We start from the raw sequence: 26,631 nt of genomic DNA, 5'->3' as shown, positions 1-26,631 counted from the left end.
CTTCTTCTTTTCTATTATTTTTTAGAAATATGAAGAAAGAAGACTTAACATTCTCAATGTTGACTAAATATTTATTTCTTTCAAAAAATACTTTGAAAGAAAATGAATGCGACAAGAAACAGGAGATAGAAGAGGAAGAAGAAGATAAAGAAGAGAATGACAATTAGGAAGATAAAGCTGACAGGCTAATCAAATGATCGATCACATCCAGTGCTCACTAAAAGGATTGGAGCATATTGTTTATCGCCATCTCTTTCTCCATCAGAACTTGTTTGTCCTGCGCTTTCGAAGCACGTAATTGAGAAACATAGCTAAGCATAGCTTCTGCTCCTTCTTCAATGTCTTCGGTTCGTGATACAGCTCCACACGATGCCCGTTCCCAAGTGGCAGCCCAAAGAAAATTGCACGTTCCACCTCTTTCCTCCCCAGCTGCGGACGTATCAGCTCTGTCAGCATCATCACCATCAGGAACATCACTCACAGCCGACTGCACAAACATCAACACTTCGATTCAGCCATGCCTCCTCTGACACCACGAAAGCATCCTCACCCGATCATCCAGCTCCGGCTAACCGTCTTCACAACCACATTGTTCTCTGATAGAAATAGAGGAGATCTGCAGTTGGCAGCATCGCACACATCTGGATGCATAACATACAGTGTGAGGAAGCCATTGTGTTTTCATTCCTCAAGCACCGACGCCAACTACGGCAGACAGCAGCCAGATATTCTGAATGCATCCAGAAAGATCTGCAGCAACAGCGCCTGTGGCATCTGCGGATAACACACACAGAAGAGGCCCCGCTCTGAGTACGTGATCCCTCTTCTCACTGCCCCTGGTGACTATGATATCGTTGATGAAGATGAAATCGATGAAGTCGATGGAAAGCCTCAACGTATCGCATCATACAGCGCTTTCATCGCCTCTTTCCGCTTCATTGCTTCCACTCTGTTGTAGTTCTGCAAAAACCCCAGAAACTCTGAGCGTCTCCATCCACCTTCCCGGCTGCAGCCACTCAAACTTCCAAAAAAACATCTGAATTTTCTTCTCCGATACCCCATCAAGCACAGCGTTGATGCACTTTAAACGCATTTGGAACGAAGCCATCAGGAAATCCTCTTTCTCTTTCATCGTCTGCTGCTGCTGCTCATCTTCAAACAGCACCGTGATTCAGTGCAGGAAGAAATACAGCTCACCTTTCGCAAATTACTCTGGCACCCACTTCACAAACAACCACACCTCCGCAAAGTTTTTACGAAACAGCTCGATCCCCTAGATCATCTCCCACCGCACCGCCTCACTCTTCTTCTGCGCCGCGTGCTTTTACCCCAGCCACATGTTCACAAAGTCTCCAAGCCACAGCCTTGTAACAGCATCTTCCACTAACACAGCGCTGCCCTCACACAAGCCTGTTGCGATCTTGTCTCCGAATATCCACAGAATCCACAACAGTTTCCACACTTGCGACGACTGCAGCCGCTATATCAGCACAGATGACCGCTTCGTGGTCGGCATCCGAAGCATATGTTCAATTCTGTTCTCCACCTGTTCCAGCTACTCAGAGACTGTTTTTATCAGCAGCTCCATTGCTGTCGACCCCACCGGCAAAGGCACACAAACTGCATCATACAACTCTGCCCACGTTCCGCCAAACTTCATTACAGATCATTCCGACTCTTCCCAGTCTCTTTTGTCTGTCGTCTGCTCAAGAAGCATGAACAGCCGCTGCACAACACTCGTCTTCCCTTCCTTTTTATTAACTTCTATTGGAACTTCTGTTTACCTCCAATCTTCGTCCTTTCTCTTCGGTTCTTTTCACGGCAACAGCGGAATCCCAAATAGCACGCTCGCATCTCTTTCTTCTGCATTTTCACCCTCCTTCGCTTCCTCATATTCTCCGCCTCCGTTTCTGTTCCTCCTCCTTTTCATCCTCGTCCCATCCCTCTCACTTACTCATTTCTCCTCTGTCACACATTCCCTTCCACCAATAAATTTTCCACTCCCCGTCTACTCTTCCAGCTCCTTCAACTGCCCAACAACCAGCTATTCCATTGTCTCTTCATGCGACGCCTTCATTTCTTTCTGCTCCTGCTTCTATTACGCAAGCGTAGTCTTCTGATTCTCAATCACCTCCTTGAACAGCTCCTTATGCTTGCTTATAGTCTGCACATGCACTTTCGACGGAGCCATCAGCATCTTCGTTTCCTTCTCCATCTTGTTCATCTTCTGCTGCTCCGTTGCATCTGCTCTTCCACTTCCTCTTCCATTTGTCCCAACTTCTTTCTTCTCTAATCTCTTGCTGATCCCCACACAGACGCACTTCGTCTTCTCCTTCATCGCCACCAGCTGCTCCTTCACTCCCTTCACCTCTGTGTTGTTCTTCTTGCTCAGCACCAGAATCTTCCTCTGATTTGTCAGGATGATCTTGTCATTCTCCTACATCTGCTCAACCAGCAGCTCATCCGCTTCGTAATTTGATTGTTATGTCAGATCCTTTGCAGTGGCATGTTGGACTCCGATCATCTCTTCACAACCTCCGACTTCGCATTCTCCCGCTTCATCTTCTTCTTCATCTCCTCCTCCTCCTCCTCCTCCTCCTCCATCATACACACCACAACTGTTGTTAACAAGAAAATTACATGGCACGATCCTCAGCATTACTACCTCCAACCCTTTCTCCACAATCTGCCCCACTTCGCACACTGCAACCCCTCGCCTCATCACTTCGTCATCCAGCTTCACCGCCACACGCCTCGACTGCGGCGAACACCATATTTGCAGCGACTGGTCAAACAGATCGTAGATCGACGGGAAAGCATTCACATCTGCAGCTGCAAAGATCCGCTTGCTCCCCGACTTCGTACACACCGACGCTGCAAGCGACGGAAGCGGGGCGACCAGCGGAACCAAAAGCATCGCCGAAAGCGCCACATCGTACGCACACACAACACCCCCATACAGCACCGCCCGCCGAGCCACAACAAATCATTCGAAGCGTCTGTTTCTCCCTCAGTAACGACTGTCTGTGATTTTCATACACCCCAGCCGCCTCTCGATGTCGTCCATCGCTCCAGCCGATGTGAATGACGCAGCCACCGCAGATGCATCCGAAGGGTCAATCGCAGGCGCTGATGACGAAGATGAAGATGATGGATTATCATTCTCTGAAGATTTCTTCTCTTCACTTCTCCGCTTTCTGAATGGCGAAACAGACGAAAAAGACAAAGGCATTGACCAAAGAGACAACTGCAGAGCTGCGCCAGCCACAAGAAGCTTTTTCAGAGACCTCACCACGTCTGATACCAGTCCTACAGGCGAAACAAGCACAGCATCTACATTCGGATCAGAAAGATCAACCAGTCGCGAAAGCTCGCCGTTCTCGAGCAAAGGGAAAACATGAAGAAGGGTTTTTTTCAGACAAAGAGTCGATATATGAAAAAAGAGAAAGAGAAGAAGAATGAGAAGAAGCAAAAGGCAGGAATTCCTGTGAAGAAAAATTCTGACATAAAAAATTCAACTTCCGACTTTTCCTCTTTTTTTTTCCTTTTCCTCTTCTTATTCTTCCTCTGATTCTTCTGATTCAGAATCAGAATCTTCTTCTTCATCCACCTCTTCTTCAGAAAAGAAGAACAACAACAAAATGATATCAAACCCAAATCTTGCTCCCAGCTCATCCTCAGCCAACAATAACGAATCATCTCCTTCTCCTTCCATTTCTCCTTCTCCTTCTCCCTCTCCCTCTCCCTCTCGCCGCACCCCCTTCCTCCGTCCAAGTATGTGATTACTGACCCGCGGCTGGCAGACAACAGCTTCGAGATGAAAGGCGAGGCGTGGGGCAAGAAGGCGTCGGAGAAGCTGCTGCAGACTCGGGGAAAAGGATTCAGGGCAGCGAAGACGAAGCTGAAGAGAGGGACGTATCAGGGAGGGCAGATCGGGATGGGGATCAATTCGGTGAAGCTGGGGGATGAGGAAGAATAAAAAAAAAATGAGAGAGAGAAAATGCTGAGAGAAAAATGGAGAAAACATAAATGAGAGCATCAAAAGTGAGAAATAAACATTGAAGCGAGCATTCCAATGGCTTTATTTGAATTTTTGGATTCTTTTTCTCGGAAAGATATTTACCATGTGCAAATGCAATTTTCATTCAAAAAAACTATTCTGCACACACATCAACATTTGAAGCCTTTTTGATAAAAGCACTGACAAAATTATCATTTCATTTTCATTCTGACAAAATATTAATTTTTTCATATTTTTGACAAACACTCATCATCATTGAAAATACACAAAAAAACAGTCATTCATCTGAAAAAAACAAATTAAAAATTCGAATTTGAAAAAGAGACAGTTTGACATCCAAAAAGGAAATGTGAAAAGAAATCAACATTCTGTTAATAAACATCAAGTCAGAAAAAGAATCATTTTCAAAGAAGAATTTCGAATGAAATCTTTTTGTCTTTGAAGCTCTTCAAAAGTCATCAAAAAGGATGAAAGATAAGCAACAAAACAATGAAAAATAATCACCATTTTGAGAGATTTGTTGGACAGATTGCGTCTGTTTTTTTGTTCAATAGAGGCAGAAGAAACAGCCAATGAAAACTTTCCAATTCTGTTTTTACAACCTCATAAACATTCCATTTGGAATTGATAGATCTCCTAATGAGTGGATCCAAAGCTGAAGGAAATGACTGATCAACACTCCAATTTGTTTTTTTGATAGTGATTTCTTATTCTTCTCTGTTTCTTTGAAAAAGTGATCGAATGAGCAATGACATTCTCTTCTTTTTTTCATTCATAAGTGCCATCAGAAGTGTTCATTTCACATTGCTTTTCATTTACACCAAAACATATAAGTTCTCAAAGAAGACTGATTTTTCATGATGCGATGAGAAAGCCCTCTTCATCACGATTGTGTCTTTTGTTATCTGGGATATCCTTCCTCACAAAACATTTCCTGTTCTCAATACATCATTTCACTCAAATCCTCATTTCTCTTCATCCTCTATCTCTTCAAAGACTTCTTTCAAATTCGTTTCTTTGCCAGACAATTCCTACAAAAAATATGAGAATAAGACAGCCAAATAAACAATAATCAGAATATATTTTACCATTTGTATCAGTTGCAGTCCTTTTTTTTGAATAAACTGTTATATCATCAATTATCTTGAGATTCAGCTTTCAACAACTGTCACTGGAGCAAATGACTGCAATAAGACCTTCATTCTTCTCTGCTTCAAATGGAAGAAACGTTTCAAGGGCTTCATGAAAACTCTCTGGGTTGTCCAACTCTGTGAAGTTTGACATTGGAATGAAGTTCTGAAATGACTGTCATTCGATGATACTTCTTATTTTTCAAAAATTGTGACAAATCAATTATCGTTTAAAAACTCCTTTTTGAATCTGTATTGTATTTTTGAATTCTCTTCATTGTTGTTTATGAGGTTTCATATTTTATTAAAAAATCATATTTCAAAATAAATAAATCATTTCTTCAATTCAATTATTGATAGATCATTTAAGAATTATATGAATATCATCCATGCCAATCAGTTGTCGTTTTTATTTTTCCATGAATAGTCAAGAAATCCAAAGATATGTTCTTGTTTGAATTATCAAATACAGATTAAAATAATATTAAAAATGGTGAGATATTATTGGTTTTTAAAAAAAAACTTCAGGTTTCTTGTGTGAGTGAAAAGATTGGAAAAATTATATTTTTGTTAATTTATAAACAATATGTCATAAGATTGTTCAAAATCATAATACAAGAAGTGGGAGATAACTTATGATTAATACAGTTTTGTTTGTTATTTGAAAAAAAGAGAGATAAATTGAAAAGGTTTATATATGAGTATATTAATGATGATGATAAAGTATATAAAATACTCATCAATTGGATCCCAACCATAGATTGAGTTAGGTTTATGCTTGTATTAAGGTTGTGTTGATCGTTTGTGTTGTAGTTCAAGAAACATCAAAACTCATGATCTTTGTTTTTCAAATTTTTACACCGATAACAGCACAAACAGTAAATGCAGCAGAGATATATGCAGTTTACGTGAAGCAAAGTGGAAGTGACACCAACACTGGCACAGCGATCGGACAGGAAAAGAAATCATTGAACAGTGCATATGATCTGTTAGGTGAAGAAGAAGCTTGCAAGATCTATGTTATCAATGATACAACTGCACTTACAGCAGAGACATTAACTCTCAACAAAAATCAAGGAATCACCATTGAAGGAATTAACAGCGATGGAAATGGAAACACAATGGTTGCAATTGATTGTGATGTGAATTCAAAAGGAAATCTTTTCACATGTAATGGAGATACAGAATATAAGTTCTTTGCGTTCCATTTTCCTCTATCTTTGGGAGGATCATCAGATGATTCATTGATTTGTATAAGTAATTGCAATCTGACAATTAGAAATTGTCAATTTATTCGACCGACATCAAACGGGGGAACTGTGGGTAATTGTCTTGTATATGTGGATGGTGGGAATTTATATATGATCAATGTTGAATGTGTTGATGAAATTCAAAATGTATCATTTTCTTGTATTGTTTATTATGCCATTAATTCTCATTCAGTAACATTGACGAATGTGACGATGAAAAAAATATCAAGTTCTAATTCAATTGTTTGTACAAACGGAGGATATTATGACAAATTAGATATGGCTTTGAATAACTGCACATTCACTGAATGTCAAACAAGAAGTAATGGAATATTATACGTTTCGAGCTACAACGGTGAAAGCACATTTGCAATTGGAGATGGTGGAGTTACGTCTTTCACATCTTGCAGCAGCAGTGGATACGATACCAAATCTGGTGGAATCTATTTATCAATGTCAAATATCATGTCTTCATCTCAACTGAAATAGCCAAAAGATGGAAGGAATTTGATATTTCAGAATTGCTCAGCGATGTTCTATGGTTCGAAGAGAAATACTGGATTGTTCATTCGAATGAAAAATGGTTCTTTGTATAAAGATGCAGCAGATGCAATGAAGGCAAGTTTTGCAGCTGATTACACTCGGAAGGATAACAGATGGAGCGTTGTTGGATATGACAATAACGATATGATGAAAGAGATTGATTTTGTTTGCACATATTTTGATCCTCCAAAGCCAGATAATTTCACAACAGTGTTTGTCAAAAATGACGGAACTGGAAATGGAATCAATGTTGAATCAGCAACAGGTAGTATTTGCGAAGCATACGATCACTTGAATAAGAATGGAGTGTGTAAAATCGACATTGTCAAAACAGATGAAGCTATCAAAGCCGAAGCCATCTCATTTGAAGTTGCAAGTGGAATTATAATAGAAGGTGTCAACGAAAACGGAGAAGGAAATTCAGAGGTGGCAATTGATTGTGATGTGAACCCAGGTGGAAATTTATTTTATTGCAATGGAGATACTGAATTTAAGTACTTGGCATTCCATTATCCGATGTCATTAGGTGGATCCAACAGTGATGTTCTGATTCATGGATGTTCTTCGAATCTCACAATTAGTAATTGTCAATTTGTCCATCCATCATTAAATGGGGAATTTGTTAATCTTATTCTCGTGTATACTGATGGTGGAAATTTTTATATGGACAGTGTGGAATGCGTTGATGACAGCAACATTGTATCATTCTCCAGGAATGTTTTTTATTCCCATGATTCAGAAACAGTTTCATTGAAAAATATGAGTTTGAACAAAATTTCTGGTGGTGGTGCAATTGTTTATATATTTGGATATTATTTATATAAATTGCATGTTATCATGAATAACTGCAGTTTCACTGAATGTCAAGCTGGAGATTATGGTATATTATCTATTTATGGTGAAAGCAGTGAAAGCACGTTCACAGTGGGAGATGGAGGAGTTTCATCTTTCACTTCATGCAGTTGTACAAATGGAAATTCAGGAGGAATATATTTGGACATACCTAACATTCAATTTGCATCTCAACTTAAATGGCCAAAAGATGGAAAGAATCTTGTTTTTCAGAACTGTTCAGCTGCTTATAATGGAGAAAAGAGAAATACTGGACTATTATTGGAGATGAATGATAACTTTTTGTTCAAGGATATTGCAGATTCAATGAAGTTAAGTTTTGCAGCTGATTACAAGCGATTGGATAATAGGTGGAATGTTCTTGGATATAACAGAGAAATTGATCAATTTTTTGATTTCACAGCTTTATTTTTCGATGCACCTCCTCAAATACCAGAAAATATGGAAAGAGCATTTGTGAAAAATGGAGGGAATGGAAATGGAATCAATGTTGAATTTGCAATAAATAGCATATACGATGCCTATTATTATTTAGAAAAAAGTGGAAAATGTTTCATTGACATTGTCAAAACTGCAGATCCTGTGAAGGCTGAAGGGATCATATTCTCAGCCAACTATGGAATAACAATTGAAGGAGTGAATGACAATGGAAAGGGAAATACAGAAGTGGCAATTAATTGTGATGTTTCTGTTTCATCAATTCTCTTTTCTTGCCAGAAAACTGTGGAATTCAAGTATTTGGCATTCCAATTCTCTTCAACAGAAAAGAACTGGGACTTATTAATTTGTGCTGGATATGATTCAATATCTTTGAAAATATCGACATGTCGATTTGTCAGAATTGGATCACAAACACAAGAAGGAATGAATTCAAATGATGATGGAAACAGTTCCTTGACAAGCAGTCTTGTGAGTGTGACATCTGGAAGTGTGGAAATGGACACAGTGAAATGCACAGATGAGACCTCATTTGTGACATTTTCATCATCACCATTTTCATTTTCAGGAGCCAGAAAGGTGTCATTGAGGGGAATGGACATCAACAAAGTGAACTTGGAAAGTGGAGCAGCAATCAGCATCAGAGATAAGAGCGATTCATCTTCGAAGGTGTCAATCGAAGGATTGAACATGAATGAAGTGAAATCGGAGAAAGGAGCAGCAGCAGGGTTGGATATCACCCTCAGTTCAGAAGAATCAAGAGTGGCCATTGGAAGGTCAAGCAAATGCTCATTCAAGTCGTGTTCAGCACCAGAAGGGAAATCAGGAGCAATATTCATTGAGATGCCTAAGGCAACATCGAATCTGAAACTCCCATCAGAACACAACCTGGAGATCGACAGCTCAAACACAGCTGGCTCAAAAACAACTTCTCTGTTCATCATTGCTCCAGACTTCGAAAAGTTCTGCAAACAAGAAGATGCCTTTGCGTTTGCGAATGATTATGATGATTCCACTGTTGGGTGGATTGAGGGAGCAAAAGATGCAGAATCAGAGCCTGAGGGTGTGTATGAGAAGTATATAAAAGGAAAAAAGGATCCAAAGCCAGAGCCAGAGCCACAACCTCAGCCTCATCCAGAGCCACAACCTCAGCCTCAGCCAGAGCCAGTTCCAGAGTCGGAGCCGAACCAGGGAAAGAAAAACAAATCAGAGGGAAATTCTGGAGTAATTGCAGTTGCTGTTATCGTTCCGATTATCGTTGTGGTAGCAGTTGTGGTGATAGTGATTGTAATTGTTGTTGTGAAGAAAAAGAGATCAAGAAATGAAGAGAGCGATGACAAGGGACAAGAAATGAAGGATTAAAAGTGAGGTTGATTATTGGCTCTTCTTGTTTTTCCATGTGTATTCATTCTTAAAATATTGTTTTTCATTTTTGCTATATTTTCATTTTCTTCTTCTTTTTTTTGCATTTTCTGTTAGTTCCTCCATTTCAACTTTTCCAATTTATTTTAACCTCATTTCAAACATTTCACTCAAATATATGGGTGATTCTTTTTGAAAAGTCACAAATGTTTAATTCTCAATAAAATCAAAATTTTCATGTTTTCCTTAATATTTTGTTTACAAATATCAAACTTTAATTTAATGGAATCTGTAAATTGATAATGCTATTTCATACATACTTTTGAAGATTTGTGATCTGAAACAGAAATTTAATAAAGATATGAAATTTTTGATTTTTTTGAAAATTAAATATTTGTGACTTTTCAAAAAGAATAACAGATATTATGAAAAATAATTAATAAATGTTTTTATGAAATTGAAATTGAATATTTCGGCTCCAAAATAAAAGTTTCAGAAAAGAAATATTCGAAATAATTTTGTTATCATTAATTTGAAAAGAACAATTAATTGGTTGTTTGCAGTGAGGATCAAAAAATGAAATGATTCGCAATAGAGCGAATCTACGAACGCAAGGAGCAGGTTTGCTCCTCGATTATGAGTATTGATCACGATTTATGGGCGGTATAAGATCTAACATGGCCAATACTCAAATTCAAAGTTGATCTTAATTGTCCGCAACAAAAAGAAGCAACAGCCTGTGACAAAAAATACAGAGACGGCGATGGAAAGGAATTAGATCTATTTTTGAAACAAAAAAGAATGAAAAATTATCATCGAAGAATTTGCATGGATCAAAGTGCGAAATACATCATTCGAAACAAAGACTGCGTACAGCTGAAAATGTCGAACAGAGAGCCGCGAATTGTGAAGAAATAATATCAAGGACAGAAGCTACAAAATATTATTAGATAATTATTGGAAATATTTCTTTGTTATACATCGAGACAATTTCAGAAACTGAAACCACGAGAAATCGTGAGATATTTAAACAAAATGAAGATATGATATTTTTTGGACTTATAAACAAAATATTATGTGGTATCATTCTTTTTTTTGTTAGGAATAACAAACGAGTATTGAAGCGAGATTTGGAATAACATTAAAACTACAGAATATTGATAGTATTTAGGCATAGGTGTATTAAAGGGACATTTCCAATTCTTGATTTTTCATTAAAACATTACAGTCTGTCCCAAAGAATGTTGATCTGTCCTTTTTTAATGTCGATCAAACCATGCTATTTAAAAATAACTCGTGCCAAACTTTTCATTTTTGAGCTCAACTGTTAAATTAAATTCCTTCTTTTAGTTTTAACATTGATTTTTTGATGTTTTTTTGGTATAGACATAATCCACAACGTTGACAGTTTGTATATCACCAATTTTTCCGCTTCATATATTGATTTTCAACTTTTATTTTTAGCATTATCAATTTCACTCGTTTGATGCCTAATAAATAAATACTTTTGAAGAATTCAGATTTTTTGAATTGAAAAATTTGTTTCAGAAGCTATATTTATTTATTATTGATATTTAGAAAGTTTATTGAAATGTACTGAGTGAATGTTGTCGTTTATCTTTTTGATTTGCATTTACAAACTTTTTAACAAATAAATTATTCATTTTCGCATCAGAATTTATAAATACAACTGATTTTAAGTAATTTTATTTTTCTAATTGACCTCAAATGCTTTTGGAGAGAAAAACGAAACGATATTTAAATTCTTTATCAAAATGAAATCGTGTATTTATTTGAACATTGTTTTATTTATATATTCTTAATTTATATGCATATTTCACAATATATTAGTTTTATTCTTCTTTAACAAGATGTAAATAGCATGAAAATAAACTCACAAAATAAAAAACATAACGGCAAAGAATGAATTATAAAAAAAAGCATGAATATATATTATTAGAAAGAATTTCAACTAATCAACAGTTAATTAAAACAATAAACTCTTTGATACAGATTAATAAAATACTCACATAAATCAAGTTTTAACAATATTGCATACAGATATTCACTTAAAAAAAGGTGAAATTGAAAATTAATCCTCAAATATTGGTAGAAAACAAAAAAATAAATAATTATAAATGAACATTTCTTTCGCAGAGTTGCGAAAAAGTTCCATTTCATATTTTCATTTTTATGCAAAATAGAAGTCTTCATTTCGATGCAAATCTCATATTCATCAACTTCTTATTGGCTTTTCACCTTTAATTAGTTTCATACTGCATCATTCGATAAATATAGTAAAAACAAAAATACCAACGAAATTATAAATTAAAGAAGACATAAAACTTACCATATCAGTGGCACATTGCTTCAAATTAATTTCTGCACAAGTTATAAACACGAGCAACTGTTCAAAGGATAAATTCATCACAAAAATACTCACAGCAAACCGAACACTAATCAATATTGGGTTATATGGGTAATTCTTTTTGAAAAGTCGCAAACGTTTAACTGATCTGAAAATTAGATCAAAAATGATCAAAAAATGTTGATCATTCCGTTCCCATTAATAAAGAAATTTTTTTTTTAAAAAATGCTTTTTTCGCAATTATCTTCAAGCAGGAAATCTCAACTATGTGAAGAACTTTTCAAATTTTTACAAATTTGTGCAAAACATGAAGAAAAATTGTTCATTCAATATTTTTTGGAACATTCTTTGGAAGGAAACAAAATACTGCAGTATTTGAATGAAGCATTGAATGGTTGTATCTATTAGTATTATCAGTCATTAAAAAATAATTTTGAAAATCGTTTTCAATGGATAGAAAAGTTTAACAATTTGCTGTTTCATTCCGGTTTGTTATACGACATTCTTGATAAAAAGAACAAGATTCTTTTGTTGGAGTCGTTTTTGAATGCTGTTACAGAAAAAGATTTGCGCAATTCTCAATGGAATTGCACAAAAAATAATGTTAACCATGCAAAACGGATGCTCAAACTTCACGGTTACTCTGTTCAAAACAGTGAAAGAAAAGCATTACCAAAAGTTAGAAATCGTTTGCACTTCACATCTTTAACTTCAATAAAATAATATAAATATTCAGCTTTATCGAATTATGATTTTCTATTTTGTGAATGGTGGTTAAAGCGGAATACAACTGAAAGTGGTAAAACTCAAAAAAAAAAACAAAAAGTTACTCATTGATTTGTCAGATGATGATATTGATTTTTTGAAAAATCCATCACACTTGACAGTTGAGAACATTTCTTCACCCATTTTATTTCAACTGTCCAATTCAACAAATTTATCTTCTTCACATGCAAACACTTTTAAATATCCATATATCGATCATGATCAAATACAAAAAACAATTAGGAACAAATGCAACATCAATTCAACATCAGCTTCATTCACCTCTTCTGCCTTAGCAGCACAACCAGCTCGCTCCACTGCCTCGTCTACTTCATCTGCCTCGTCTGCTTCATCTGCTTTATTTTCTTCATTCACCCCTTCTGCCTTAGCAGCACAACCAGCTCGCTCCACTGCCTCATTTGATTCATCTGCCTCGTCTGCTTCATCTGCTTTATTTTCTTCATTCACATCTTCTGCATCATCTGTCTCACTGTTAACATCATCCGCACCAGTTGCCTCATCCACCATATTTATCTCTAAGGAAACAACTTCACTAACAACAAAAGAAGAACAGAGAAAAAACCGTATTATATTCGAACGAGATTGTATCAATAGAAACACAAATTTGATGAATGAAATAGATGGAAGAATTTTTTTAAAGAATGAAGAAAGAATTTTCTTTTCAACAAAATATGAACTTTGGAAAAATATGAGAAAAGAAACAGGTCTAAATATAAGTTTTTCTCATTTTTGCAAAATGTCTAAACACGTGAAGAAAGCAAAAAACAGAACAGATATATGCAATCTGTGTTATCGAAAGAATTGTTTGGAAATAAAAATGAAAACAATCGAATTAACAGATGAAGAAAAAGAAGAATTAAGAATCTTGAAAAAGCACGAAATTATTGAAAAGAAAGAAAGAGAAAAGTTCAACAAAAATCTTGATGAGCTAAAAGAAAGTGAGATTCTGGTTTTGCTTGACTACAAACAAAACTGGACTCTTCCAATCAGACAAACTCAAATATCTCGAGATTTCTATGAAAAGAAAGAAGTCTCTCATCTGGGAATAATTGTTTTCATGATTCAAAAAAACATTATTGTCAAAAATTGTTTCAACTTCTTTTCAACTGTTTTATCAAAAGACAGCAGATACGCAGTTGACTGCCTTGAAACAGTCCTCAGTAAAACAAAAAATCAATTTAAACAAATAACCTCTTTGAAAGTGTGGGCTGATTGTGGCCCACACTTTCGAAATGGAGCATTCCTCCACTTTGTTCTTTATCCTTCATCTTCTGTTTTAAAAAAATTCTCATCCACTTCGCTTTCCTTCTTTGCTGAAGGTCACGGAAAAAGCGAAGTGGATGGAGAATTTGGGGTCCTCTCGAGAGAAACGCGGAACTCTCGAGAGGACATCTCATCTGTTGATGAGCTAATCTCTTTTTTCAAAAAAAGATTTGACTCATCAACAGATGAGATAGGAAGTGCCTCAATCAATAGGCACTTCCTCCCATACACCCCTCGGCTTCAGGTGAGAGTCTCACCGAAGCTGAGGGTTAAAGATTTAAAATTAAATCTTTTATGGAGCAGCGAAGAAGGAAGAATTTTCGCTGCTCCATACAACGAAGAAGAAAATACAAGATGGAGTGAAGTGAGGGTTGCTGTTTCTTTCGAAAAAGCAAAGAAACAAGCAACAAGCAAGAAGTATTCTTGCTTGTCATTTCCCACTGGGAAACAAACGCTTGCACTTATTCTTGGAAGATATGAAGGGAAAAAAGAAAAGTGCAAGCGTTTTGAAATCCCGAGAAACGAAGAAGAAACAGACGAAGAAACAGATAATTTTGATAATGAACCAAGATGCACTTTTTCTCAAAATGTTTGCCAATGGGATTTTGAAGATGATGAAAGAAGGAAGGAAGCTGTTATTCTTTCTGATGAAGAAGACGAAGACGATGACGTTGAAGAAAAAGAAAAAGATAATGAAGAAGATAATGAAGATGAAGAAGATAATGAAGATGAAGAAGATAATGAAGATGAAGAAGATAACTGTTCCAGTTCCACTTAATACGTATCACTGCAGACATTTTGCGTTCATCAGATTTTGATGACACGCATCGACTTGCTTATTTGTTTATTTATTTTTTCCATTTCAATAGTTTATCGTCTCATTAACAATTGTTCAAATAATTCAACCAAGTATAAAATTTCATCATAATCTTCTGTCTTTCTCAATTTGTTCGCTATCTGTTTACGAACCTTCTTTTTGATTATCTCGTAAACGATCCGACTCCAACTACCTCATTTTCACAAGCATTTCAATCTCATCCAAATCTCCATCAAAGTCTCTGTCTGAATCGTCGTCATCACTGTCGTTTCTTCTCCAATGGTTATGAATTCTGCTTCTCCCCATCTCGTCCATCTTCATCGCTATTTGCATAATCCTGTCGCTCGGACTGTTTCCTATCTTGTTCCCCTATTCGCCTTCATTCAGAATCTTCTCCAGCTGACTCAGCTTTCTTTTGTCTCCTTTTGACAGATTCCCTCTTGATTCAGTGAGCAGTTGCACGCTCATCATCTGCAACAGTGTTTCTGCTGCTCTTTCGCACTGCTTTGACCCTTTTCCGAGTCGCGGTCTGCCTTCTCTGTGTCTTCGTTTCTTCAAATAATTCAAGAAAAGGGGCAATGGAAGAGATGGAAGGAGGGCTTTCTGGGTGAGCGTGAACGCGGTGGAAAAGGGTATTCGCAACGCAGCTCAGAAATCATCATTGAGAGAGCAGAGAAGAAGGATGACTGTGTCGATAGAGAAACGTGATCCTTGATGAGATTCATCGAAGCGACAATTGAAGATGTGAAGCAGGACAAAGTGTACAGCCTCGTTCGCGAAGAGGCTGTTCCATTTCTCAGACGAGAAAATGGAAGGTCATCATTATCGTCTTCGTCATTGTCTTATGGAGACGTCGACGAATGCTTCGAAGTCTTCAAACTTGTGTCTATTATTTCAATGTCTTCTGATTGGGTAGCTGTGTTTGCTTTGCTCGTGGCTTCTTCGACAGAAGCTTCATCCGCTTTCGATAATTTTTGCTCTTCTTCTGACTCTTTCTGAGTTTGTTGTGATGGCAATTAATCCATTTTGCTTAGTATAGAGCTTTTCTCATTTCCCTTTTCCTCCTCAGTTTGCTTTGTTAGCTCTTTTTCTATAAGCTTAGTGTCTTCTTTACTTTCTTCTAATTTATATATTGGCTTTTCATCTGTTTTTGTTTTATCATTTTTGGAATCGTTTTCTGCTTCTGCAACCTTTTCTTCCTTCTTCTCTGCTTCCAAAATGCTGGCAATTGTTGCAAGAGGAATAAAATTTGTAGTGTCCACTGGTTGAGTTTTTGATAGCTTTCTTTTGTCGTTTTTGTCCAAATCGCTTTTTGTTTGCTCTTCATTCATTTCTCAATCCATTCCTTCTTCATAACTCCTGATCTTTTGGAATACTTTTTGTTCCACTTTCATCATCTTCTTTTCATCTGGCTCTTTCTTTGGAGAAGTTGACAAAGATAGTTTGTTGATTCTCTTTCTCAGCTCAACAATTTGATCGATCTATTTCGAGCGCTGTTTTTCGATTGAAGTGTGTTTCTTTTGCATTTCTTCTTTTTGTCGCTTCAGTCTATCAATCGCTTTCTTTTCCTCTGCTTTAGCTTCTCTGGAAATAAGCTTCCGCCGCTCTTCTTTAATCTTCATCTTTTCTCTGATGTCGTTGATCTCTCTGAGCTGGCTCACATGCTGAATCCATTTAAGATGAAGAATCGCTCCTTTCTGAGCTTCCTCTGCAGTCTTCTTTTCAGCTCTTGTTTTCTGTTCCGCTCTGCTAATTTTTGCTGTATGATGGTTATTCTCTTCTCCATCTTCCTGACGTGTCGTTCCTGGAGCACACATTCTTCGTCTGACTCTGAATATTCTGCATCCTCTTCCCACGGAAGCTCAACACACGAGAGAGTGGAACAAATGGACGAAGTGGACTCACATCTTATTGAGAAAGAGCGAGAAGGAGAAGTATGCGACGAGTACAAAGATGAAGGTGATAATGAATTGCGATCCAAAAAATTGAACAAGGAAGATTTCACAAGCAAGCTAGTTTCTTTATTTGATGCAATTTGGTTATTCTTTCATCACTATAAAACTTCTCCTTTTCCAAAGATGGTGAAATTTGGCTCTTCGCTTTTGGAATTAGCTTCCGTTTCGATTTCTTATCTGGGCGAGTTGCTTTCTTCGCATTAAAAGCAGAATTTTGTATTTTCTGTGTGCTCTTTCTGTGGTTTCTGGGATGGTGAACGTGGATGTGGTGGTGATGGCATCGCGAACGATGAGGCGACAGAGAAAGCGGATGAGCAGATGAATGACTGAAAGGCGACTCTGAATTTGAAGAGGAGGAATAAGGTGAAAGGACCAGAGATGGCGACATGGATGCTGAGGATGATGAAGACAGAGAAGTTGATATTCTGCGTCTTCGAACTAATCCTTCTTTTAAAGAAAAAAGAGCCGGCGCCACAAGCATCTCGCTGCGACCTCTTTGGCTTCTATTCAGAATCTTATCAATTGTCTTCAGGAAAGAATTCTTTTCTTCTTGTTTCTGGTATTTGAGATGTGCTGCTTTTTGCTTCAGAAGATGCTTCAAGTTGTCCAACTCCTTTTTCTCCTCGTCTTTCCTCTCCAATCGTGTCAAAAATGTCTTTTTGCTGAGAAGATCCTTAATCTCTCGCAGCTTTTCTCGTTTGAACTTCCGAATGATTGCTTTGTCATGTGCTATTTCTTCTGATATCTCTGCCGTTCTATTTGGCCACTGATACAACTTTTGCTTCTGTTCAAAGGCCAGAGAGTTGAGAATCTTCATCTTTAGGCCAAAGCTCGCTGGTGTCTGAAATAGAATCAACATTTTGTGCTCTTCTTTGAGAGGGTGCTGATGACCCCACGTCATTCTGTCTTGTTCCATTATTCTTTCTGCCTCTTTCTGCATTGCTCGTCGCATTGGCCAATCTTGTCTTCTTTTGACAACACGCTGAATTGTCTCTCTGTTTTCTTTCAGCTCCTTCAGCCTTTCAAACATCTCCCATCCTTTTATCCTCTTCTCTCCGTTCGATATTTCTACAAAAATCATCACTGGCTTAAACATTCCTACGAGAAACTTTGTCAGTGCTTGAAGTTCAGCCAGACGTTCAAAGAAGCAATGATCCGGATTGATAGTAAAGAATTCTGTGATTGAAATGCAATTATCCATTGATTTACACTTCTCTTTCATCGCATCTTTGATTCACTCCCAGTATTCGGCTTCTGTTTCCGTGCACCAATACGCTCCAGGATGAAGTGGAACAGTCAACTCCATCGCCTTTGCTGCGATGTACTCTCCTTCCACAATCTCTTTTAGCCATAGTTTCGCTCTGAGTTGGCTTTCCTACTCCACTTCTGCTCTGTTTGGAGTGTCTGCAAGCCATTCAATCCGTCGGCATTCAACAACTACTGCAAAGTCATCCACTGTAAAATGGCAAATTGCAGATGGCGGAGGAACAAATGGACATTTCAGAGGCAAAAGTTGATTCGAAATAGATTCAATTGTTGAAAGTGATGCTTTGCCGGTATCTTTTCTATCTTCTCCATTCTTATTGTTTGAAGAAGAATCGTTTCCATCAAGTAATTGAATGTTCTTTGTGCAACTTTGGAGCAATTCAGAGAGAAGAACAGTTGTGGTGGCATTAGCACAGAGCAATGTATAATTATTTGTTTCGAGCAAAAGTGCTTCATTTGGTGAAGAAAGAATCACATTGTTTACAAAAGTGCCTGAAGGAATGCTGCTCATAGTGTGTGAATGATAATGCTCATAAAGTGGAAGAAATTGATCTTGCCGCAAAGAAGTAATTTGCTCCTTGTTTCCAACATCTTCATCGTTTGGTTCTTTCAAATTTTCCGATTTTCTGTACTTTTCGATTTCACCATTCATTTTTGATTCAGATATTGTTTTTTCTTTTTTTCCTGTTGTTAATTTCTTTTCTTTAGCTTTTGTCTATTTTTCTTATTCATTTAATACTCCGCCATTTGATATCTGTGATTCAACAGTTGCAACTTTGGAAGTTTTGCACGAAGATTCGCTCTCGTTTACCATCTTCTTTTTCTTTTTCTTCTTGTGGCGTTGCCTGTTTGGTGTACATGTTCTTCCAATAGTAATTCATCTCTTCATTTGAATTTGTATCGATCCACTTCAAATTGGAGACAGTGATCTTCGAAGAAAGCTTAACAATCTCTTTGATGATCGGCTTTAACGATATCTTCGAAGAAAGAACCTCAGAAATAGAAAGCGGAAGAGTAAAAAGCGCATAACAGAATGTGGAGCGAGGGCCAGCCGTAAGAATAGGAATGATAAAATCACAGATATATCCAGAAGGTGAAGAATCAGGTAAGCGAGTGAATCTGTGGATTTCATAGTGACCTCCGCTCTGATTCTGAACAGTGGGATGTATTGCACTTATTTTTGTAAGCTTTTGAATGCATTCTTTTGTTGGAATCTCCCCGTTATTATTCGCACACAATTCTGAAACCTCTTCGTTTGCAAGTGCAAATCTGCTAGTGGATTTCACTTCCTCATCTTCGTATGGCTTCTTTTGTGAACCAAAAAACTTGCTCGAAAGTTAATTTTTAATATTCGTCAACTTTTGTTCATTTTCTTTCTTTCTCTTTTTAATCAAGTATTCCTGTAATCTTTTCATGTTGGTTTCACGTATTGTTGTCTCTGCCGGTTCATCAACTATGCAACAGACAACTTTTAGCTCCTTTCCTTCCCACATCATCCATCTTCTTTCTCTCCACGTAATGCTGTCAAGATAGCTTGCATTGCTTGTTTGAAATGCCAAAGATAAATCTCAATCATATCCAGTTCTCTATTTTTTCTTTTCTCTTTCTTTTTCTCTTTCTGTATGACGTTGATCCCACTTGTTTGTGCATTTCATCACTTCAGCTTCAGTGTTCCAAACAACAGGCTCAACAATCAAAAATTCTCTTTCACGGTTGCTATTCAGCCATTTAATCTCATTCTTTCTGCTTCATTGAAAAATGTCAAAGCATTTTCGTTGTCTTCTTGTTGACTTTTTCCTCTCGCTTATTTTCAGACAACTTGGTTGTATCTCTGAAAGAGTTTGAAACGCTTCGACCGCAACTGAAGAATTCTTCTCTGCAAAGTTTTCTGGTCGATAGTGTGTATGCTGTGTAATAAACTCGTTAAGATCGCTCGTCCGCAGAACAGTAGTGCCTTCAAAACAAGTTGCATTTTTTGTTTCTTTGCATTCAACTTCTTTGTGTGGTTGTTGTTGAGGTTTTATTTCAATTTTGTCTCCATCTTCATTTCCAATGCCTTCCTTTTTTCTCTTTTTGGCTCGCTCTCCTTCTCCGTCTCTTTCTCTTCCTTCTTGCCTTTCTTCTTCTATTTCGTCTTCAATAGCTCCCTCTTCAAATGATCCTTCTCCTCCTTCTCCAACTCCAACTCCAACTCCTTCTTCTCTCGATTCATCTTTATGATAATGCCTGTCGACTTCTTCGTTTCCATCTTGTTGGTTGTTATTTTCTTCGTCTTCTGTTTGGTCATTTGGGAGTCCTTCAATATTCACTCTCATGCTCCTCATGATATAGATGAAAGTGATGATTGACTCTATCAAAATGAGAGTAGCCTCAAAATATGATGCTCTTTTTTCTTGTTCTATGAGCATTGATGACGATATCTCGCACGCGAATGCATCAATTGGATAGTCAAATATGTCAATTACGGAAGGTGAGAAAATAACTTTGAGTGAGCAAGAATCAGCACCTGGAAACTGCCGTAATCTTTTCTTTCTGTATCAAAATGCATCCTTCTCATTATGTTCTAGTTCCATAAACCGCAACGCAATGTTTGCCTTGTATTGTGATTCTGTCACTTTTCCTGAATGCACACTTTTTCCATCAGAAGATGTGGCTTTCTCATTTTGGAGTGCTTCGTCTGACTCATTGGCAGTGCCTTTTCCTTCATCGTTTCTATTCGTCTGCAAAGTGCTCCTCCTTGTTTTGATTTCTGTCTTCGCTTTTTCCCGCTCTGAGAATATTTCGCAGAGCCATTCGTAGTTCCCGCCTTGTGCAATCATCTGAGCACCTGCCATTTCTGAGAATTCAGATATCTTTAGCATAGACACACCCAAGTTGTCTGTTGAAATGTTCACAAGAACATCCATAACAATGACGATACTTTTGCGTACCAAGAAAAGCTGGAAATGAAGCAAGCAAATCAGCTTTATCTGTTTCTGAATTACATTTTAAGGACTATCTGTTCATCTCCATTTGTCAGCAGAATTAAGCTCCAACAAGAATTGCAGTTGGGTAAACTTTGCTTTGATGAAACCTGTCACAATTACATTTGGTGGCATGGCTCTTTCCAATTCTTCCTCCTCTTTTGTCAACTGAATGTCGAGAACTCAAATCAACTAATCTGAGCCATTCATTCAGCGTCTGCATCTCATTCAGTATTTCCTCTTTTCTCATAACAAGCAGTTCTGTCATCTGCTGCATAATTCGATGCATTGTTTTTCTTGACTCAAATAGCAGGAAATGAGTAAATTGATCATTTGAACCATTGAAAAGAAGAGGCATTTCTTTGAAAGAGGAGGAAAAGGAGTAGCTAAACAGGAAGAAATGCTCAACATCTGCAGCTGACGAGAATATTTCTTGCAGAATGCTGAACGACAAGTCTGCTATTGAAGATTGTGGTGAAGCAGAAGGTGTTGAAGGGGATGCAGAATTCGATGATACTGTGGCAGTCATCGTTGTTTGTGACGTTGCTGTATCTGAATATGAATATGAATCTGAATCTGAATTTAGAGAAATACAAATCTCTGTGAAATTTGTTGTGTTCAGTTGCCTTGTGTTGTTCTAAATCTCCAAAAAAATGACAATATTAGAAATGTCTGTAAACATCATCACATAAGAAGTGAGTGTTGATAGAATGTGTTTTGTCACCTTTGGTATGCTGCCTATTTCAATGCAAGCGATGTCAATCTGAGTATAAGAGTTGCTTCTCTCTCCTTTCTGTTCAACTTCTCTCTGAACAGCTGCAATCAAGGCACTTCCTTCTTTCACTTTGTTTTCGTTTGATGAATTTCCTTCATTTCTTTCATTTCCTGTTGCTTTATAGAAAGAAGAATCTAATGCTGTTGTGTTCTCACTGTGCTCAATTTTCTCGTTATCAGTTGTCTCTTCTCTATGAATGATGTCGCTTCTTGTTTGTTCGTTCTTAAAAGAATGCGAAGTTGGAGTATGAACAAACAAATATCTTTCTGTACCTTTTTCTCCTTTTCTCAACACCCAAAAGACGTTATCAGGAGCAAACGATGTGTCATTCTTTGGATCGAAATAGGCGCCATATAAAAATGTGTTGAGAATTATTTTTTTTAACGGAATCAAAGGTGTTGGAAGAATGCCATCTGGTGTAGTTTGGATGTTGTTGAGGAAGTGAATAAATCATTTTCATTTGGTTGTGTTTGAACCAATGAAACGAATCTAATTCTTCCTCATTTGAAATTAAGCTGTTCACTCATATCAACTGAGTTATATTTTGCACTTTCTCCTTTTAATGTTTTCCTTGTTAAATAGCATGTGGAATCACTTGTTATAAGCTGAAGAATTTTGGAGAACAGCGTCATGTCTGCCTTTTAAGCATGCATTGCAATGGAAAAAAGCAGTAATTAAACAATGTTCCGCAGATGTGATTTTGAATTTAAATGTCAGCAAATCCTCTTCCACATATGAAACAGTAAATGCAGAATAGTCCATTAGAAACAAAAACATGATTCGTCCGTACCCAACGTAATCGCTTTTCTCTAAAAGTAGATAAACACAACAACTATAAAATTTAGTATTTGATAAATCAAACTGATTTTTCAATTCATAAACTCTTGAAATCGATTACACCACAAATGTGTTGCAAAGAAGCAAGTGCAATGACAAATAAAAATTGTAATATCACCATTAAATCAAATTTACAAAATTGATCAAAAAGCAATATTCAAAAATTTTTGAAAACAGTTTTTTTTTCCATCCTTTTGTTTTTCATGATAAAAAAAACACAAATTTAAAATATGAAAAACAAATGTTGAATAATGGTCACGGAGTGTATTTATATTTACTGCGATGGGACAATATTTTGATCTGTAGCGACTTTTCAAAAAGAATTACCCATATTTCAAATATTGTTGATGGTATGATCGACATAAGCCTGGGTGACGGATCGAAAAATCGATGGTTACGTCATTCAGCAGAATTTTTTCACGTCAGAATGTTTTTTTTTCTAATCTTTATTCAAAAAGGCTTTTTAACATGGATGTCTTTTCATAAAATTTATTCAGCTATTTTCTACTATGACAAATGACTTTGTTATTGGTTCAGTTTCAAAAAAAAAATGAACCATTATTTTTGTTATATTTATACTTAGAAATATTTTTATCTTTTCAATTATAAGCTCTCATTCAAGGAAAGTTGTTTGGTTTGCATTATTGAAAATTTGCCTATTGATAGGTTTTATGTTTTTTTCAGGATCGGAGTTGGAAATGAATGAAAGTTTGATATCTCGTTATGTTGGCTAACCGTCAAGTTTTAGACAGCGAGTTCATATGGAAAGTGCCCAGGATGAATGGACTTGGAAGTTAAATTGAAGAATAAATTGAACAAACTGAAAAAGGAAGGGATAATGAAACTGAATTGAAGAAAACAGTTTCAAATTGAATAAAACATTGAAATTGAATTGAATATTGGTTCTGAAGGTTTGCAGTAATTTTTTTTTTTGAAGAAAAACAGTTTTTTTCATTTAGCTGTTGAAAGAGCGAAGGATAAGATGGCTTTGAAGAATAAAAAGAAAAGCAGGAAAGGAAAAATAAAGACAGACAGATGAAATTCAAGATTAATCGAAGATGCCTGGCTTTGGGCTTTGACAAAGAATTATTTTTGAGGGAAGATGATTTTTTTGTGAAATAAGGGAAGCGAAAAAAGAAGAGATTGAATGAAAAAGAGATTGACACGTGCTTTGTATTTTTTGTTGGCGAGGAGGGATGATTGAACTGAAAGTGAAAAATGTTCAGAGATTTTTCCTTTGCAGAAGAAGACAAAATCCAGAAGAAAAGAATTTCAATGAATTTCTCCGTTGACATTAATTAATACTCATCTTCTCAATTTTCAACAATTAATCGTCTTATTCGATTCTTTTACCATCTTCATCTTCTTCTTCTTTTTCTTTAAATACATCATCGACATTTCAAATAGCATCTCCTTTTTTATATTCATTTACTTCATCGGATTGAATTTATTCATGATCTGTTTCATCTTCAGAGATTAAGAGAGAAAGAAAAAAAAACTGATCAATTATACAGCCAAAGGAAATATTCAAAAATAAATGAGAAGAAGAATGAAAGAAGAGGAGAAAGAGAAAGAGAAAGAGAATGAAGAGACAATTTTGAAGAGGATTCAGAAAGGAAATAGAATTGAGAAGATGGAAAAGATTTTTTGAATGAAAGGAAGAAAATATTTGAATATGAAGTTTAACTTGGAAGTTGAATTTGAGAAAAAATTAAAGAAAACAAGAGAGATAATAAGAAAGTGAGATTATTGATTTGATCAAAAGAGAGACAAAAAAACTGCAAATAAAAGAATAAATATATATATATATATATTTATTTTTGAAGTTGATTTTTTTCATTTCTTCCGAATCAAGTCTTGTCAATACGACATTACAAGTTTTGAAATAAAAGTCTTTGATGTTTTGAAAGATTTTCAATATGAAAAAACAATGACGTTCTTTTTTTTATTATTTATTTGAAAAAAATGAGATGAAAATTTGCAATGAGACATTAACAAGGAATTAAAGATAACTGTCAAATAAAACATCAATTGTTTTGAAAAGCACAATGGAACAATTGTTATTTTGTTTCGAACAAAATATTAAAAAAGATCTTGAAAATTTTGTGTTTATTCTACGATGGGAATTCTAATAATATCTTCTCTAACTGGCACAAAATTTCTTTGCCATTAAAATGTTCTTTTTGCAAGTTTATTCATTTCAAGATTACTAAACTTCTGCCCTTGTATCATTTGATTTCATCTCTATAAACCTTTGTCTGTTTAATAATAGCCTGTAATCCAAATTTGAACCTTCTCTCAATTTCCTTTTATCTGTTTTTTCTTCTCCTCCTTTTATCTCTATGGAATCGTGTTCATCTGAGCAAATCATTTCTTCGTAATAAATTTCTCACATTCTTCGTTCTTCTCCTTTAAACCTTATTGGTTCACATTCAATGTTACATACAGATCTTAACTTGTCAGTTTATCTTTTTCAGTCAAAACAAAGCAGTTTGCAAGGCAATCCAAGATGATTAATATCATTTTACAAACCTCACAACACCAGCAATAAGATGTTCTTTAAATTGCCTTTGATTTTAGCAACTTTCTTTCCTTATCAAATTCAATGTTTAGCTCCCAAAATCAACATTGATAACTTCTTATGAAACATATGCAACGGCTCTGGTTTGTAAAATGGCTGTACTATCAAATGTTTGTGCACTACCGAAGCCCAATTCTTTTCTGCTCTTGAAATTTCTCGTTGAAAGCCATCAGATGGAGAAGAACTGTGCACTTCAGGTTCCACAGAATGCTGCTTGTCTGGACCCGCTTCAGTGTCAGCCTCAGCCTTTGCAACTGCTTTCACAAATCTCAACCAACTCAGCTCAAGCGCCTCCACAACCAGCGGTGACATCGTATTTTCCTGCTTCCCCTGATTCTCTTTTATTCTTTCCACAAATTCCCTGCGCGATGTCATATACACGCCTTTCTCCTCATTCCCATCACCTCCTTCTCTCCCTTCTTCTTCTTCTCCATCTTTGCTTCCCTCTTTGCCTCCCTTTTCTCCTTCCTCTGCTTCTTCTCGCTCCTCCAGCACAGCCAGCGCAATCAAAGCAGTGAAATTGTCTTGCGTTATCCAACAACGGCCATGGCCCATTATTCGCAATTAATGCAATTTATTCTTCTCTTCACTATGTTAGCACTTTTCATATCACTTCTTTGAGTTGTTTTTCCGCTTGCAGTGTTGACTGGAGAGAGAGCAATGCTCACAGCAAGATCTTCGTTGGAAACGGAGACTGAAAAAATTGATCAGATGATCGAGAGAAGCACGTTTATATTTTCCTCGACGAAAATCCGTTTATAACTGACTTTACCCCCTCCAACGCTTTTATCAATGAAAGCGAAAAAAATTTCAAAACTCAAAATGCTCGCAGAGTAATTGCAAACATTTTTCAAAGATCCTTTTCGATAAATAACATGCTGCCTTGTCGTTATAGCTCATCACGTTGTAGACACGTAGGAAGGGCTGATTTCTCGAGTTTGCATCAAAGACAACAATGACTGCTCATCTCCTTCTAATTCTTCTGTATTCTTCTCTTCTTTTCTTTGCATTGAGAATGAAGAAGAAGACATATATATCGTTTCGGTGAAAGAAAATGAGTATACGAAAAAGATAAAGACAAACCTCAAAGATATAATAACTATATAGTACCAAAACAAAAAGCATCAATAAAAACACCACATCGCATTCGTCCAGATATTAGTTGTCTATTTCAAAACAGTAAAAACATTCGGAACTGAAGGGTCAATCAGTTGCTGCAGTTCACCATTTTAAAAAGATGAATAATGATATTAATTGAGTCTATCTGTGGATGAATAAAAAAGAAAAAAGAAAGTTCAAGAAGGAAAAGATGAAGAAGATTGAAATGATGGATTGATACTGAAATGCATAAATCATGATGCAATGAAGAGAAAAGGAGAAAATGAGGAGGAAGAAGAAGAAGGGGAAAAAACGAAGATCTTTTA

The 26,631-nt window shown here is 36.4% G+C and overlaps 12 protein-coding genes across 12 annotated transcripts; 4 read left to right on the top strand and 8 right to left on the bottom strand.

Annotated features, from left to right (window-relative positions):
* Nucleotides 1-217: 217 nt before the first annotated feature.
* Nucleotides 218-499, bottom strand: MONOS_9151 (uncharacterized protein; the record flags this gene model as incomplete). Its single annotated transcript, XM_067879620.1, has 1 exon — nucleotides 218-499. The coding sequence occupies one exon, from the start codon at nucleotides 497-499 to the stop codon at nucleotides 218-220; it is 282 nt and encodes a 93-aa protein (XP_067724805.1).
* A 1,648-nt stretch (nucleotides 500-2,147) lies between these two features.
* Nucleotides 2,148-2,917, bottom strand: MONOS_9152 (uncharacterized protein; the record flags this gene model as incomplete). Its single annotated transcript, XM_067879621.1, has 3 exons — nucleotides 2,148-2,407; nucleotides 2,536-2,618; nucleotides 2,673-2,917. The coding sequence occupies 3 exons, from the start codon at nucleotides 2,915-2,917 to the stop codon at nucleotides 2,148-2,150; spliced, it is 588 nt and encodes a 195-aa protein (XP_067724804.1).
* Nucleotides 2,918-3,056: 139 nt separating this feature from the next.
* Nucleotides 3,057-3,476, top strand: MONOS_9153 (uncharacterized protein; the record flags this gene model as incomplete). Its single annotated transcript, XM_067879622.1, has 1 exon — nucleotides 3,057-3,476. One exon carries the CDS (start codon nucleotides 3,057-3,059, stop codon nucleotides 3,399-3,401), a length of 345 nt encoding a protein of 114 aa, XP_067724803.1. The 3' UTR covers nucleotides 3,402-3,476.
* Nucleotides 3,477-5,984: 2,508 nt separating this feature from the next.
* On the top strand, nucleotides 5,985-6,890 carry MONOS_9154 (uncharacterized protein; the record flags this gene model as incomplete). The annotated part of the gene is made up of 1 exon (XM_067879623.1): nucleotides 5,985-6,890. One exon carries the CDS (start codon nucleotides 5,985-5,987, stop codon nucleotides 6,888-6,890), a length of 906 nt encoding a protein of 301 aa, XP_067724802.1.
* Nucleotides 6,891-6,932: 42 nt separating this feature from the next.
* Nucleotides 6,933-9,774, top strand: MONOS_9155 (uncharacterized protein; the record flags this gene model as incomplete). The annotated part of the gene is made up of 1 exon (XM_067879624.1): nucleotides 6,933-9,774. One exon carries the CDS (start codon nucleotides 6,933-6,935, stop codon nucleotides 9,594-9,596), a length of 2,664 nt encoding a protein of 887 aa, XP_067724801.1. The 3' UTR covers nucleotides 9,597-9,774.
* Nucleotides 9,775-12,951: 3,177 nt separating this feature from the next.
* MONOS_9156 (uncharacterized protein) lies at nucleotides 12,952-13,257 on the bottom strand (the record flags this gene model as incomplete). Its single annotated transcript, XM_067879625.1, has 1 exon — nucleotides 12,952-13,257. One exon carries the CDS (start codon nucleotides 13,255-13,257, stop codon nucleotides 12,952-12,954), a length of 306 nt encoding a protein of 101 aa, XP_067724800.1.
* A 3,054-nt stretch (nucleotides 13,258-16,311) lies between these two features.
* MONOS_9157 (uncharacterized protein) lies at nucleotides 16,312-16,647 on the bottom strand (the record flags this gene model as incomplete). The annotated part of the gene is made up of 1 exon (XM_067879626.1): nucleotides 16,312-16,647. The coding sequence occupies one exon, from the start codon at nucleotides 16,645-16,647 to the stop codon at nucleotides 16,312-16,314; it is 336 nt and encodes a 111-aa protein (XP_067724799.1).
* A 184-nt stretch (nucleotides 16,648-16,831) lies between these two features.
* On the bottom strand, nucleotides 16,832-17,986 carry MONOS_9158 (uncharacterized protein; the record flags this gene model as incomplete). The annotated part of the gene is made up of 1 exon (XM_067879627.1): nucleotides 16,832-17,986. The coding sequence occupies one exon, from the start codon at nucleotides 17,984-17,986 to the stop codon at nucleotides 16,832-16,834; it is 1,155 nt and encodes a 384-aa protein (XP_067724798.1).
* Nucleotides 17,987-18,160: 174 nt separating this feature from the next.
* MONOS_9159 (uncharacterized protein) lies at nucleotides 18,161-18,703 on the bottom strand (the record flags this gene model as incomplete). Its single annotated transcript, XM_067879628.1, has 1 exon — nucleotides 18,161-18,703. One exon carries the CDS (start codon nucleotides 18,701-18,703, stop codon nucleotides 18,161-18,163), a length of 543 nt encoding a protein of 180 aa, XP_067724797.1.
* Nucleotides 18,704-20,588: 1,885 nt separating this feature from the next.
* Nucleotides 20,589-20,957, bottom strand: MONOS_9160 (uncharacterized protein; the record flags this gene model as incomplete). The annotated part of the gene is made up of 1 exon (XM_067879630.1): nucleotides 20,589-20,957. The coding sequence occupies one exon, from the start codon at nucleotides 20,955-20,957 to the stop codon at nucleotides 20,589-20,591; it is 369 nt and encodes a 122-aa protein (XP_067724796.1).
* Nucleotides 20,958-21,454: 497 nt separating this feature from the next.
* Nucleotides 21,455-21,655, top strand: MONOS_9161 (uncharacterized protein; the record flags this gene model as incomplete). The annotated part of the gene is made up of 1 exon (XM_067879631.1): nucleotides 21,455-21,655. The coding sequence occupies one exon, from the start codon at nucleotides 21,455-21,457 to the stop codon at nucleotides 21,653-21,655; it is 201 nt and encodes a 66-aa protein (XP_067724795.1).
* A 3,573-nt stretch (nucleotides 21,656-25,228) lies between these two features.
* Nucleotides 25,229-25,762, bottom strand: MONOS_9162 (uncharacterized protein; the record flags this gene model as incomplete). The annotated part of the gene is made up of 1 exon (XM_067879632.1): nucleotides 25,229-25,762. The coding sequence occupies one exon, from the start codon at nucleotides 25,760-25,762 to the stop codon at nucleotides 25,229-25,231; it is 534 nt and encodes a 177-aa protein (XP_067724794.1).
* Between the last annotated feature and the right edge of the window lie 869 nt (nucleotides 25,763-26,631).

The sequence above is a fragment of the Monocercomonoides exilis genome, assembly GCF_001643675.1.
Source record: "Monocercomonoides exilis strain PA203 chromosome Unknown scaffold31-1199392, whole genome shotgun sequence".
Lineage (NCBI taxonomy): Eukaryota > Preaxostyla > Oxymonadida > Polymastigidae > Monocercomonoides > Monocercomonoides exilis.
Note: the sequence above shows the minus strand (reverse complement) of the source record. Positions and strands in the feature narration are given on the sequence as shown.